This window comes from Accipiter gentilis, chromosome 25, assembly GCF_929443795.1.
Source record: "Accipiter gentilis chromosome 25, bAccGen1.1, whole genome shotgun sequence".
Taxonomy (NCBI): domain Eukaryota; kingdom Metazoa; phylum Chordata; class Aves; order Accipitriformes; family Accipitridae; genus Astur; species Astur gentilis.
Window position 1 is genome coordinate 22,406,925 of NC_064904.1, and position 14,605 is coordinate 22,421,529.

General features: G+C 38.3%; 1 protein-coding gene across 3 annotated transcripts in view; it reads right to left on the minus strand.

The window, feature by feature from the left end:
• Positions 1-31: 31 nt before the first annotated feature.
• Positions 32-14,605, minus strand: part of TOGARAM1 (TOG array regulator of axonemal microtubules 1) — a 45,670-nt gene continuing 31,096 nt past the window's right edge. The window contains exons 11-22 of one of the 3 annotated variants that reach the window (XM_049828356.1): positions 13,843-14,011; positions 13,384-13,461; positions 12,502-12,655; positions 11,784-11,889; positions 11,155-11,390; positions 7,491-7,649; positions 6,772-6,898; positions 6,336-6,454; positions 4,638-4,827; positions 3,448-3,667; positions 2,603-2,689; positions 32-950 (exon numbers count right to left, since the gene is read on the minus strand). In XM_049828356.1, coding sequence (XP_049684313.1) covers positions 697-950; positions 2,603-2,689; positions 3,448-3,667; positions 4,638-4,827; positions 6,336-6,454; positions 6,772-6,898; positions 7,491-7,649; positions 11,155-11,390; positions 11,784-11,889; positions 12,502-12,655; positions 13,384-13,461; positions 13,843-14,011 — 1,899 coding nt within the window. In that variant the 3' untranslated portion in view covers positions 32-696. The other 2 variants (XM_049828355.1, XM_049828357.1) reach the window with 2 other exon arrangements.

The following is a 14,605-nucleotide window of genomic DNA, read 5'->3' on the forward strand; positions in this document are numbered from 1 at the left end:
CGGCCGCTGCGTTACAGAAATAAATCCGGTTTATTCGCGTCAGGTTCCCGTGTCAAACTCGTACAGTACCGGCAGCGGGAGGGACGGAATGGGGCGGGGAGGGGGCCGCTTTACCGGCGCTGCCTGCGGAAACGGGAAGGGGAAAGGAGGGGCTGGTTTCCCCCAGAGCGGGTCGCCGTGCTTCGCTGTGAGCTGCCGGAGTTGTACATTCCCCTGCAGACGAGCATGCCCAGCCACCACACAAACGTTACAGCACCGTTAACAGCAGCCACAGCAAGCTAATACTGCACAACTGTGAAACTGGATTAAAAAAATACGTATTTTTTCACAAATACCACACAAAACCCTGTTGCACTGTATAATTATCTCCAGGATTTTCTTCCGCTTAGCAACGTAAAGCTTAGTGCTAAAACAAGTCAAAGGACGTGATGAGTGTATTTATTCATTAGCGATCTGACACCCGCTATTGCAAACAGGGCGCTGTGCTGTATCTCCTGAGGAGAACGGCAGGCGAGCAGGACGGAATTCTCCTCGGAGCCGGCCTCGGCACAGCCCAGCGCTCTGCAGGCTCTCCTCCGCGTGAGAAAGGCAGCGACACGGGGACGGTCCCGCCTGTCTCCCGTGTAAACTGCTGTCCGTCCGTCTGTGTGGGTCGGTCGGCTGGCTGAGTTTCACACGCACGCAGAGGTGGTTATTTTAGGTTGCTATCTCCAAAAATTCTTCTAGACTCTTCTTGATGTGCGGTGGCTGAGACGCAGCGTGAGTTAACAGACTTTGACCCATCTGTGCAAAAAGTGCTTTCGATAATTTCGCTGTGGCTGTCCGGATATTTCCTCCAGCAACAGGCAAAGAGCCACTGTTCGTCATGTTTCCCAGGAGGTGCCAAAGGACAGCTAGAACTTTTTGCTCCACAGCGTAAGGCTTCCGTGGGTATAGCTCCGTAACAAGATCTGCAAGGAGGACAACAAGTCATCAAGCAGTGTTTGAAGACTATTTTTAAAATACGATTCAGAAGTGATCCCCTCCTCTGAGACACAGTGTCAAATCATCTTCTCAAAGCAACTAATGAAGGAATGTTTGCTATATACAGAAGAGCTTGTCTGCTGTTGCAACAGCATCAGCACTCCGATAAAAAATACCAGCTTTCCCTGCAAACACCCCTTTCATCCTCTCTCAGGAGCTTACACAGTAGCACTGGTACTGCTGATAATCACAATTTTCCATTAAATTAAAACAAGAAACAAAGGGGGTTTGATTTATTTTTTTTTAGTTAGGATTGTCCTAAGGAGCTTTATTTCTCACAGTGCACTGTGTAACATCTGATATTTTATGATTTCTCCTCTATCGGAAATACACAGCAAGTATTTGAGTTTAAGGAACAAAGTATCCTTATACTATAAATATATATAGCACAATGCATTTTCCCCACTTAGACAATTACAAGTATCTCATTTGCAAATGTTTGCCTTCTTATTAGAATGGGCTCTTCTGATACATGATACAAACTACTCCAAAAAAATCCCAGCAAGAGATGAACTGTTTAAAGGTTGCTAACACATTCAGAAAGCATAAATTTAGGAATATTTCAAGAACAGACTGTCCATTATGATATTTAGTTCAATTTCAGAGCTACTACACAGAACTACTCTGAAAGTAAGCCAAATAATTTCTCTTTGGTTCAAGAATATTTCCCATAAAGACACCCTTTGTTCACTTAAAACATCAAAGGAAAATTCAGCACTTCTGCTAGTAATAATCGCCAATATTAAAATATGTATTCAAATTCTGATTAAAATTTGTCTTCAATTTTTAAGCAAATTTGTCTTTAAGCTTTTGACACCAGTTCAGGAAGAAGACCATTACAAAGTCTGGCAGCTTTGTGGTGAGTGCAGCTCAGCTTGCCAGCTTGTCTCCTTTACGACAATGCCAATATGTCTTCTCGAGAGCCTTAAAATGAGAACAAGACCAACTGTGAAAAGCAAAAGGGCACAGAAGTAAAATTCAGGAGTTAGTAGGAGCCAGCCTTAGAGAACAGTATATTTTCTGTGCTGGGAAACCTCAGAAAAAGCAGGCACTCATTCCTTTCTTTTCTCCCTGGCAAGAGTATGAGGGAATGAATACTGCGAGAGGCAATATGACTTGCAGCAAGTGAAGCAGGCAAGCCTCCACTCCCCAGTCGGCCCCGTGTCTCTGGCCCCTGCACCAAAACAGACGCTTGCCAACTGGGCAGAAGTAGGCCTGCGGGGACCCAAGTCTCAATACAGTACATCCCACTCAGTTACTGATAAGACTGAAACTCATTACAAACCAAAACACATTCTTTCTGATTCCATATTAAAATTATTATAAGCTTAAGGTAGTTATACACCTTCCAGGTATTTATACATCTTCTATCTGACTATATAATATCAATAATCTTTTGTTTTGTCAGCAGTAGCTTCAATTTGCATTAGAAGGGGGTGAAATTTGACAACTGCTGCATCGTTAATGCCCACAATCTACTGTGACAGAAGGGAAGATGCATAGCCACCACCATCCTACAATGAATTTGCCTAATTCGGATGGTACACAAACAAACATGCAAAGTGAAACATCAGTTTACCAGCAAGCTTTTCTGTCATGTCTTGTTTTGCTTTTCCATTCAGAAACTGGGCTTTTGTGCAAAATGGCTGGAGGAGCAAAGAGTTGTCTAAATGCAAAGAACAAAACACATTAAAATTCTTAAACAGAAAATTAAACAGTCTGGAAATAAACACAATATAGAAAAATGTAGATAAGAACCTTACTTATGATATATTAACTTCAAAAAACACAGTGATGTATTTAAGGGCATAAAAGCATAAAAAGATACTTTTAACAACAAGCCCTAACTCCTAGAATCTGGTAGAACACAGCATATTCATTTACTGAAAATACTAAAATTCTGTTCCAAAGCTAGAATAGTTGAGGAGGGAAAACAGTTGCTGCATACACAAAACAGCAAGAATCTAGTTCTCTGACCTGTTTAAGAGGTTCAGCAGTGTGACAAGCTGCTGGATAATGAAACACAGAATCTCACAGAATGGTTGAGGTGGGAAGGGACCTCTGGACATCATCTGGCCCGATGCCCCAGCTCAAGCAGGGCCACTGCAGCCGATTGCCTGGGACCACGTCCAGACAGGTTCTGAGTATCTCCAAGGATGGAGAATCCACAGCTGCCTTGGGCAACCTGTGCCAGCAACTCAGACACCCTCACAGCAAAAAACACCTGCTATGGAAAAATAACAAAACCACCTATGCACTTATGACAAGTCCAGCTAGCTGTATTTCTTTATTGGACTGGCAAAATATTAAGACTTGTATGGTTTAAAAAGTGTGAGAATAAAACCAGTGATGCACATTACATTACACAATGTAATGATTGGATGGAAACTATTGGAAAGAGTAACTCTTTAAATTTAGACTTACCTAAGTGTTGACATAGAGCCTGAATAACGTTTGTGGCAGCTGCATAAATCCCTGGATTTTTGGAGTTCAGGTTGTTGTCTACCATAGCAGGAATTAACATGTTGATCACAGGTGTTAAATTGTCTTTCAGCAATGGAATCATCTTGTGCATTGTCTCCAAAGCAACCTGATTTACTTTACTGTTTGAGTCATGTAAGCGAGACTTGAAAGCGTCAAAGATCTGAAAAAATATCCAAACAGCATTTAACGGAATTAACAATTAATGTTTGAGGTGGATATTACATTTCCTGCTTTATAGTTACACTTTAATTGTCCATCTTAGCAAAAGACAGCTCTGATATGCAAATACCTGAGAGATTATTTTTTTTTAGCAAGTAAAGCAACATTTGATATTTTTATACTGTGTATTATTCAACTGTATCTCACCCCATCTGCATTTGAATCATTCCTATACAATGTAATGGAGGTAAACTAGCCATCTGTAACTTTCAGTATGACTAACATTTTCTGCAAGCAAATATTTTTAGCAAGACATAGCTCTGTTTAGCAAAAAGAATGTTTTAAAGATTTCAGAAATATTCACAGTTAAGATATTGCAAAGTTCCACAGAACTATTTCATAGCTCCACAGCAAAGACACTGACTGCACTGTTAGAAGACAACCTTGGTTTTCCTTTCATCATATCTATCCTTAGTTTACAACTGTTGGACCTCATCATAGTATTTTTCTCCTAAAGAACCTCCTTTCCTATTAGAAAGGATATTTACCTTAAGCTGTATCATAATAAAGACCTTTCCTCACCTTCTCCGAGACAAACAAAGCAGGCAGAACTTGCAGCTGTGTTTCAGAGACCGTTTTTCAGATCTTGATTTATCCTTGCTGCTCTTTTTGTAACCTGTTCCAATATTTTGATATTTACTCAGCAGTGGCATGAAAAACTGCACGCAGTATTCCAGAAATAGTTCAATGAGTGCTATCTCTAAGTGAAAACTTCCAGCTTCTTCCCGCTATTTACTTCCTTTACTACCTTTGTAGCTTACATATCTCCCCCTTGAGCATACCTCACCTATTCCTCAATGTTTTCCTGTTAATCAGACATTCTTATTGAAAGAGGGAGCCAAGATCTTTATCAGAAAACTCTGTGACACAACTTCAAAGACCTTTGAAATAAAATGTTTTTATAGAGTTACCTTCACAATGTTTGCAACAACAAAGCCTTGATTGTTCTCTGTATCTGATAACAGCTGCTTAATGCCATTTATTCGATCACGGAAGTCTTTTGCATTCAATAAACCTATAATGTCTTTAACATATTCTTCACTTTCTAGTGAATTACGAGGAGCTGTTTTTCTTGTGACTTCACGGGCTTCAATAGTCTCTCTATTGGAAAGGAAAAAGTTATTCAGTGAACACATAAGCAAGCTGAAACAGGAGTCTTTAGTCGCAGACTTCGTCTTTCCACGTAAGTGCAAATATCAGAAGTAAACAGAAAATCTTCTGATGAAGGACTTTCACTTTAAGCATGGTGATTTAAAAAAAATAATCACCTAATGGTAATTGTTGTTCCTAAAGTCTCAATATACGTTCCACCCTAAATGCATATATACCTATCACACAAGAGATAAGCCTCAGCTAGGCAGGAGCCCTGTGCTGTTTCAAGTTTCTGTATGAGAGCAGCTGGGTTTGTGACGAGTAACAATTGTGAACTTCCCTCACATCAATGGGGAAAAAAAAAAAAAAAAAAAGTTACTGTAGTTTAATTCTTTATTCTCAAAGTATTTTAGACGCTGATCCCAGTCTAGGTGGTACCTAAGCAACACGCCATGCTGAGGTGGAAATTCAACAACTCTTCACAGAGGATTTTGAGACAAATTTTCTGTAGCATCTAATCTCATTAGACAGTCATGGAAAGAATTAGAAAATATGTGGAATCACTTCTCTGTCCAGATAAGTATCCTGCATTTACACACCAGTCCAGATAGTCGTCAGCTCATTCCTAACTCATGATCAGAAGTCTTTGATGGAGAACAAAATAAGCATCTTTCTTGCATTTCCAAATTCAAACCTATCAGCTCTGTGAGAACAAAAGGTGGCATCAAAATCTCCTGTCCTGCTAGTGTACCATAGGCCACTAAAAGTACCTGAATCAAAGGTAAGAGAGCCTTTGGCATAATGCAGTAAGTAGCACCTCTTCTAAGGAAGCAGACATGTAGTTTTACATACCAAAGCAAAATTTACCATCAAATGTGGAATTAATTATTATTTTGAATAGTAGAGAGTGCATTAAAGAAAGCTGTTCCTGAACAGATACACTTTCTTCAACCTGGAAGCAGTCACAGTCCCTATGAACTCTATATTCTTGGACAGCTTTTTGGCTTGGCTTAAATTTTGGGGGGTTTCTTTTTCAGTTCAATAGAAAACCTATTAGAAGAAAAAACAGAAAACTAAAAATGGACAGAGTATCATCTAAAACCTTCAGCATTCCCAGTTAGGCTCTAACTAAATACTTAGTCTCCAGGGAAGGGAACAAATAGATACTTTGTACTGCGGCTACCACTAGGCACTTTTTTTCTATAGAGTCTGAACAGCATTATCTTGAACTGATAGTGACATGAAACTACTGTGAATTCCAAGTGTTTTGTGTACCCTGTGTATTTTCATCAGCAGTCAATAAATAAATTAACTTCAAAATGCACAAAGCCATTTTACTATTACCAATTACCCTATTTAAAAGGGACCCTATTTTATCTGGGACACGTAAAGTTTTTCCTTCAGGTATGTTTCATTTCCACAACCCTGTTGTGAATGTTTCCATACTCTCTTCTTGTGGTGTGGCTATTATCCTAGAGGTCAACTTACTAACAGGGTAAAACACTGAAGATCATTACCTGTCAGTGATGTTGAGAGCATCTCTGGAAGTAGATGATGACCTCGAATGTCCAACACTACTAGTATGGGAACGTCTTCCCTTTGCTGAGGGTGTATCTAATGGCATCTCCCCCAAACCCTGCACAAAGGTACAATTGTTAATTAACTTGGCTGGTACAGTTCTGCACTGCTGGAGATCCTGCAAAAGCAAGTCTAATGGCCATACAAAGTATAGTAGCAAAGTACATTTCATCCAGTGTATTGGCAAGGAGTAAAAGCATTCACAGGGCAGCTAACAAGCTGTTCCTTGCCATGCTGCAGTCACTCGATTACTTGTCTTGCTCTGAATGCACACACACACACACCCCCGTTCCCTGTAGGTTTACTATCTACACCTAATGGCTACTAGTACACATTTACATTTTTCAGCTGTTAAACAAGAGCTTTTCCACACACCTTTTCACGTAGATTGCTAACAGATTCCTTAATGTAAGGCAAATCCTTGGTCGGCACATACTTTTCAAGCATTCTATCAAAATCAGGATGAGTCATCATACTGAATAGCATCTTTCGACCATAATACCTGCAGAGCAACAGACCACAACGTGTACATACGTAAACACAGATTTGCTTTGTAACTCTGCTGGTAGTTATAAGTGTGTTATTTCAAAATATTAAGTGCGGAAAGATTGCTATCTATATGTGTAACCAGACACCCTCTCTGCCTCTCCGTCCTCCCACAAAGAAACTACACTCAAGAATCACTATTTAATCAACAACTGAGCAAATTAACGAGAACAGTCTTCCATTTCAGCTGCCTCTAAATAGGATAGTCCAGCCTTGTCAGTCAGAGAGTGTGGATCCCAGTGCCAGCGTTCCCTCCATGTCCTGCATCTTGTCTGTGCCCAGCAGAGTATATGCTTTGAGCCCCTCTTCTTCCTGCAGCTGGGGTGGGCACAGCTGCAGCAGGCATTCAGGTAATTCCTGTCACATATACTATCTTAACAACCTTGGGAGTGCTAGGTTAACGGCTGGACTCAAAGATCTTAAGGGTCTTTTCCAACCTAAATGATTCTATGATTCTATCCTCTGTCACTGCAGAGGAACACATGCTGAGCTATGCAAAGGTTTCAGCCACCTGGAATGTGCTTATCTTAACTATTAACCTTACTAACCTTGTTTGTTGTGAACTATCCTGTGCAAACCTGGCTATTGCAGGGAAAATCCGATCGGCAACAGCTTTGGTTCCAGACAGTATCCGTTCCGGTCCCATACGTTCTACAATGTCTGACAGGTGCTGGGCTGTGCATCTTCTCACCGCTGAATGCAGGTGGCTAAAGAAAACACAGCTGCTTAGTAAAAACTCATCACAGGAGCTGGACAGCAGTATTTATATGCTCTACCAAATACAGTATACAAGTTTTCTTTTTTCATCTTTCAGCATAATCTACAACTAGTATACTACTGATATGCAGATACTTATTCTGGCTGTGTAGAGAAGACCTTGTGGAGCGAAGACAAATAACTTTTTTTAGAAGAAAACCCCATTTGATTAAATTTCATTTCATTCACTTAAAAATCCCAAACTATGCAAATAAAGAATGCAAATATGAAAAAAGAAAAATTGTATTCTTTTTGTTTAAAGTCAGTTTCAACCTCTAACTGCACATTTTGGATTAATAAAACTAGTAATTTTCTTCTTTTTAGATTTTAATTTCTAGTTTTCCTTAAAACAACTGTAAAATATTTTAGAAAGCACATTACTACATGTTCTTTCCATCAACTTTATGAAAAACAAGTCCCTACGCTCAGAAACACATTCTGTGTATATCAATTTAAAATTAAATAAAGCAATATTCTATTGACTTCTAAAAATCTTGCAGAAGTCTAGTTTCTACAAAATGGGGGCCATTAAACACCTACGCTGATGAAAATGAGAGAAAAGCTGGAATCAATTTTCAAACCCATGCAGCAAACTAACCTTTTATATAAATTCCACTGTACCTGCTGATCCCACATGTTTTCAGAGTACACAACTCTGCAAATTCAAACTTTTCCAATTTTATTTTTATCTTTGGATTAAAAAAATCCTACTTTGAGGACACTTTCACCACACAGTAAATAAGACATTTATATGGCTCATCTTTCATAGGGAAAAGCAGGTTTAAACGAGAGAGCTAATGAAAAGAATTGACTTGGTGAACCACATCAGCGGCTCCCCAGCTTTACAGTTTGACATCCAGCATTCTTCCTCAATGACTACATTCCCCTTTCACCAGGATTTTAGTTTTCTCTGGTTCCATAGATTACCATGGCCTCACTGGCAGTAAAGCTACCACTAGATTATACTGCACAACCAAAGCAGCTTCAGTTCGCACAAAGGCAACTGACTGGGTCTATTTAAACTGCAAAATGTGGCAGCTCAGAACCCAGTCCAGGCTGCAAAATCAATCCGGCAGCATCTCACGTGGAACTCCCTGCTAACGCAGCCATCCTCTCAGCTGCTTGCTACTGAGCTACCTCGTTTAAGACTAGCTTTGGCTCATGCTCAGTACCTGCAGTTACATCTGTACAGCAGCCACTCGTCTCAGGAGCTTGGGAGAAGGGAAGAAGTAACAGACTAACTCCTGCTGCGTGTACTGATGGGAAAACAAGAACTGCAAGGCTTGAAGACCTCACTACGTGGAAGCAAATAAGCCCCCACTCCCCACAAATGCCCACTGCTCATGCAAAAGTGTTGGAATTCTTTTTGTATGTACGTAAGACCTTAGAATTAAACACAATTCATTCAGATAAGAAACACGATTTTAAAATTTCTGAAACACAATCACTTTTAGATCTACTACTAGAATCATGCTCTTCGATCAAGCATCTCTTCATAGAGGTGAGTTTACAGCAGTAGTCCAGTATCTTTAGAGAAGCATCTCACAAAAGCAAACAAAAATGTTTGTAGTTATTCTTGTTGGTAAAGTTAAAACCAGCTTTGTAGCTGATGAAGAATCAGTATATATATCTACTCAGGGTTGAAAGCATCAACACTTATGATCACAGTAGGCTTGAAATGTGTTGAGCAGAAAATAGGTAAATTTTAAAAGGGCTTACAAATTTTAGGCAAAACCGTAACTGTTAACTTGAGAATGTAAGTTGTGGTAAATACAAGCGACTCAATGTATAAGCCAAATTTAGAAGAGATATCCTTTCTGTAATTACACAGTTGTGTCAAACAGAACCTTTCCACTTTGTACTGAAGACACGTCATTTTTCTCCCAAATTTGCACTCTGAAAGATAATTCTTGTATTCAGTGTTACAGCCAATACTAGAAAAGCTGTAACTCACAGGGCTATTTAGGCCACCCACCAATGCATTAGGCATTAAAAACATACTGTACTCCATGATTTAGACACTGCTTTGAAGTCTTCTTAGCTGTGAGGAAATTAGTCCCTGCTCCAAATGATGTATTCAGACTCACAGCTCAGATAATTTTGATGTCTTAGATATCTGAAAATGTATCCTGGTTCACAAATTGGAGGGGTCAAATCTTTATAGGTCTAGAAAACTCAGAAGGATAGGTCAGTGTGTTTGAATCTGCCACTGAAAATGAGGAGATCAGATCTAGCCAATTATGATCATGAGTATTGCTTGGCCAAGGATTTCTGAAGAAAAGATGGGAGTACATAAACAGACCACTTTACATCGCTTCTGAACTAAAGCAATGTGCAGTTACTGCCTGCTGCTCTTAAATTCACAAAACAACCACGTGCAGGCATGATTCATAAATAATTTAAATCCCAAGGCTGACATTTGCCTTTCAGTTTAAAGTTCAGGTAATTGCAGTATGGTTCTCATTGGCTTTCAGGAAACAGAATCAATATACTCCACAACAACCAGCTCCCCAGGAAACAAAATAGGAAACAAAACATTTCGAATCAAGACTAACTCTTATGATTCGTAGCTGTGCAGAAATTCTAAAGATTGATTTATAAAGTAGCATCTGAAAATATTTAATGGAAGGGATAGGCTACGAGAAATGTAGCCTATTAAATGTCATCTAAGTGATGACAGATAGGTAAGAGATTAAGTACAAGTAGGTATATATCTAACATACTGGAATGCCTAATGGTTTGATTAAGTATTGCTGTTACAGTGAATGAGGATATAAAAGAAAAAGAACACCATACTTAACAGGGAAAGTGAAAGAAAGGAATGTAACTTCTCCTACAGACTGAGGTGAGCTAGAGGTCAGAATCAAACCATGCAACCAGAACTGGAGGCTTGTCATGTTTGAGGTACTCAAGAAAATAATGGCCACCGCCACTGTAAAGGAAATTAAAATGCAGACAAAAAGACTATTAACCAGCTGAGTCTAGAGAAGAATAGGAAATCAACCAAGATAGTTTCAGCTAGAGAATTGTAAGTTATAAATCAACTTTCTAAATAAAAAGCAGTGCTGAAAACTGAAAGAGACAGGTATTTGATTGCAGAGCAAAGGAAAAATAAGAATGCTATGTGAGCTTCACACTAAGCAAAGCAAGATAGCAGTTTCCTAAGAATACCATACTAACAGCAAATAAAATTACTGAAATGTTGCAAAATGACCAGAAAATAAACCAAGCTCCAATATCAACAACCAATTTTTTACATAACGTACAGAAAGAAACAGGGGGGGCACATTTTACTTTTATGCCCACAAACGTTGCCCTGGGTAGAAGTTTTGCAGAGCTGACTTACTATATTTTCAAATTTCTGCCTGTTGTATCTTGGTATTTTTTTAAAGACTATATTTGATAAATTTAATCTATTCACAAGTTATTTCTTTACAAAGTCTTTATAAGAATTACCTTTGCCCTCCATTTATAAGAGAACAAAGTGCACGTGCTGGAGTCACATTATTAACCATAGCCTTCAGTGCTTTGTCTACCTCTTCCCTTATAAATGTGTTGGATTCACCAGCTTTGTGCAAAAGGACTTTTACTGTATTATCTAGTTCTTGATCCATGCTCTTTTTCAGGTAGGTGAACAAATCCCCTAAACAGACCACAGCAGCTCGAGAAACACCTGAGCGTAAATTCTTGACCTGCACACAGGAAAAACCCAAACAAACAATGAATAATGTTTATAAAATACACTTTAAAATAAGCAAAGCTTAATGTTTCCCTTTGTAATTTTTAAGCAACATTAAAAGCAACTGAGAAATACATTTCTAACTTGATTCACAATGTGTGAGAATTAAAATACATACACATGAAAAATGTTGTAAAGTTACAATCTAATTTTTTTCAGGCTCTTAGCAAATCAGATCAAGCGTTGGTATCTGAGCTGCTTTGCTGAACAACAGACTCAGCTTTTTGAGACTGTCCAACAGAGGAAAACTAACCACAGATGAACATACCATTTCAGTGTATCTGAGAGCTATAAAATACATATACACATATATAGTCAGTGAAATATTCCAATAGTAAAATTTAACCTCTTGAGCCACAGCCAAACTTGTTTCATGTAGCTTCACAATCAGAATAGTTGCATGATAGGCAGACAAACATCTAACAAAGTTCAGACCTTCAATTTTCTTCTCCCTATGTAAAAAAACATTTAAATACAAAGCATTTGCAAATTTTCATTAAAATATTAAAACACAGAATTCTAAGAAACCAAATAGCAAACAAATTGGATTGTAAAATAAACCAATGACATATAATGTAGGAAATTCTTTCAAAGTGAGTCTTTCTTTTAATGTGGTAGTAGGACTATTTTAGCATACCAGTTTCTCAATTCTTTCCTACAGTGCTGTCCACAATTTGCACTAGTGGCGATTAAAAGACTATTTTCCTTCCCCAAGTTGAAAAGGCAGCAGCATTGTAACCCCATTTCACCAGTGAGAGCACAGTGAAGCCTTATATTCCACAGAAAGTGACAAGAAGGTATTGGTGGGGACCCTCTCCAGAACACTGCTTAAACTTGGATATCTCTAAAAGTCTCTGAAAGCTTAGCTATTAAGCCTCAATTTACAACAGTGACAGTTTAATATAGATTTGGACTGCAAAAAACTTTTTTCTTTTTTTTCATATATTGCTTGCAATCCTTCTCACTCTGTGATATTATGTCCATTTTGCTGTTATTTTTTTAAAGTTATCGAAATAAACACCTTCCACGTTAGATTCAGGTTGTAGACAGATGTTTACACCTACCAGTCATCATCAGCTAAAAGTGTCAAGGCTTCTGTCAGCGCCGTTTCTGGTTTTGAAAAGGGCTGCAGTTCTGATGGGTCCATTATTTCTGGGCTATGAGTGACTGATGGGGTCTGGTCTTTATAGCGTCCTCGCGCCCCAAGAGAAATTTCATCTGCAAAGTCGTGAAGCATAAGAAATAATTAACATAATCTGAAGAAACTAATGCACTCAAAGGAAGGAAATATAAAAAGGTTGAGGTATAGACTGCTGCTACTAAGGGACCAGGTTTTCAAAAAGACAGCTTTCCCAGTTACATCCTCAATCATTCAGCATTTCACACGTGTGAATGAATTTTTTTTGCAAACAACCACCGCTTTAAAAAGTTGCAAACACAAACGTAGCAGGTTGTTCAGTGTAAAAACAGATGCACAATGTGCTAAAACAGAGTGTGCTAAGACACAACATAGTAAAACTTAAAGAGCCACTTGAGAAATTCTGAAGACCTTTGACCAACATCAGTACGACCTTCTATTCTGAAAAGATTTCTACTGCATATTTTAAAGGCATCTCAGTGACAAAATGTACCCAGAAATGTTTTTCTTGGAGACAGAAGGGAGTCAATTTGCCATAAATACATTACAACAACTAAGTTGCTGAGCAAATAAAAAACCCTCTCCTGTTCCAAATGTCTTCCTAACAAATTATAGATGAAAAATGTTTCAAGGGAGCAATGATGAATTCAGATCCCCTTCACCACCACCCCCAAAGTACTAATCTTCCAGAGCACCTCAGGACTCTCCATTATACAAATAAATCATATTAAACCTGATTGTATTTTGGAACTGTCCCACTCCGCAGACCCAATATTTTAACAGTCTTTAGTTTACTGTAACAGCTTACCAGAATCTAGCAAAGCTGAACATTTTGTCTTCTTCAAACTGGATGTTCTTTTTAATGAAGGATTCAAGGTCACGTTTTCTAATGACAAAGATAAATTTCTTGATGATGTTAATACATCCCCACAGAGATTTAACTCTAGAAAATAGAAGGAAATGTCCAAACTACAACAACAACAAATCAGAAAAAAAGGAAAAAACTAGTATTTTGAGTCCTAATTTGTCTTTTGAAATTTTTCTTAGCTACAGTCTTTCAAATATTTCCCATAAGCACTTTACTCTCCACCATTTGCATTAGAAGACTGACAACTGACTACAGAGTAAACTGCAGTGTAAAATTAATTCTAGTGATACCTCATGTCACACTAAACAGTCATTTTTGGTAATTATCACAGAATTTTAATTTTCATTTCAGCAGCATTTAACAGTTTATTATTCATTTAAGACAAACACTAATCCTCACTTTCTGTTGTCATTTTCTCTGGTACATTCAGTTTAAGTCTTTCCCAAGGGTTTTCTTCCTTTCCTTCGAGGTCTTTGACTTCCTGATGTTCTTTATGATTGTGTTCTTTTTCTTCTTTTTTCTTCTGCCTTATCTTATCCTGGGCAGATTTTGACATGGCTACTTCTATCTGTAAAAAATTAATGCACCCACTATGGTATTCAGTATAATATAATGTACAAGTTACCCAATAACTTATTACCCAGTTCTTGTTATTGTCTAAGGTAAGCATGGAAAATTACTATTTTCACCATTATTCTACAGAGCAAATGGAAATTATTCACTTAAATATTAAATCCAATCCTGAAAAGAGCTGAATGTGTTCTTTCTGCATGATAAGCAGTCCTACTGGCAAAAAGAAGCAACATTCCAGGCTTAAACATTTAAGGGAAACAATCACTTACTCTAAACTATCTGAATAGTTAGAGAACCAAGGTCTACAAGAAAAGGTCTGCTATTCCTTGGCAGCATTGTGTAGTTTCCTAGAATTTTAACTAACAAATACACTCACTTCTCAGTGGGCTAACTCCCTTACATTTAAGCACACAGGATTTTTGTAGCGGTCTTTAACAGTGCGATCTAACCCTACTCTTTTATATGTTTAAGACGCTTACAGTTCCTCATGAAAACTCAGTAACATTTAATACATTCCTCCATTTGCTCCTTTGAATTTCATCCCTCCAAGTATTCATCTCTTCAGGGGAAATCAGAAAATTAAGACACT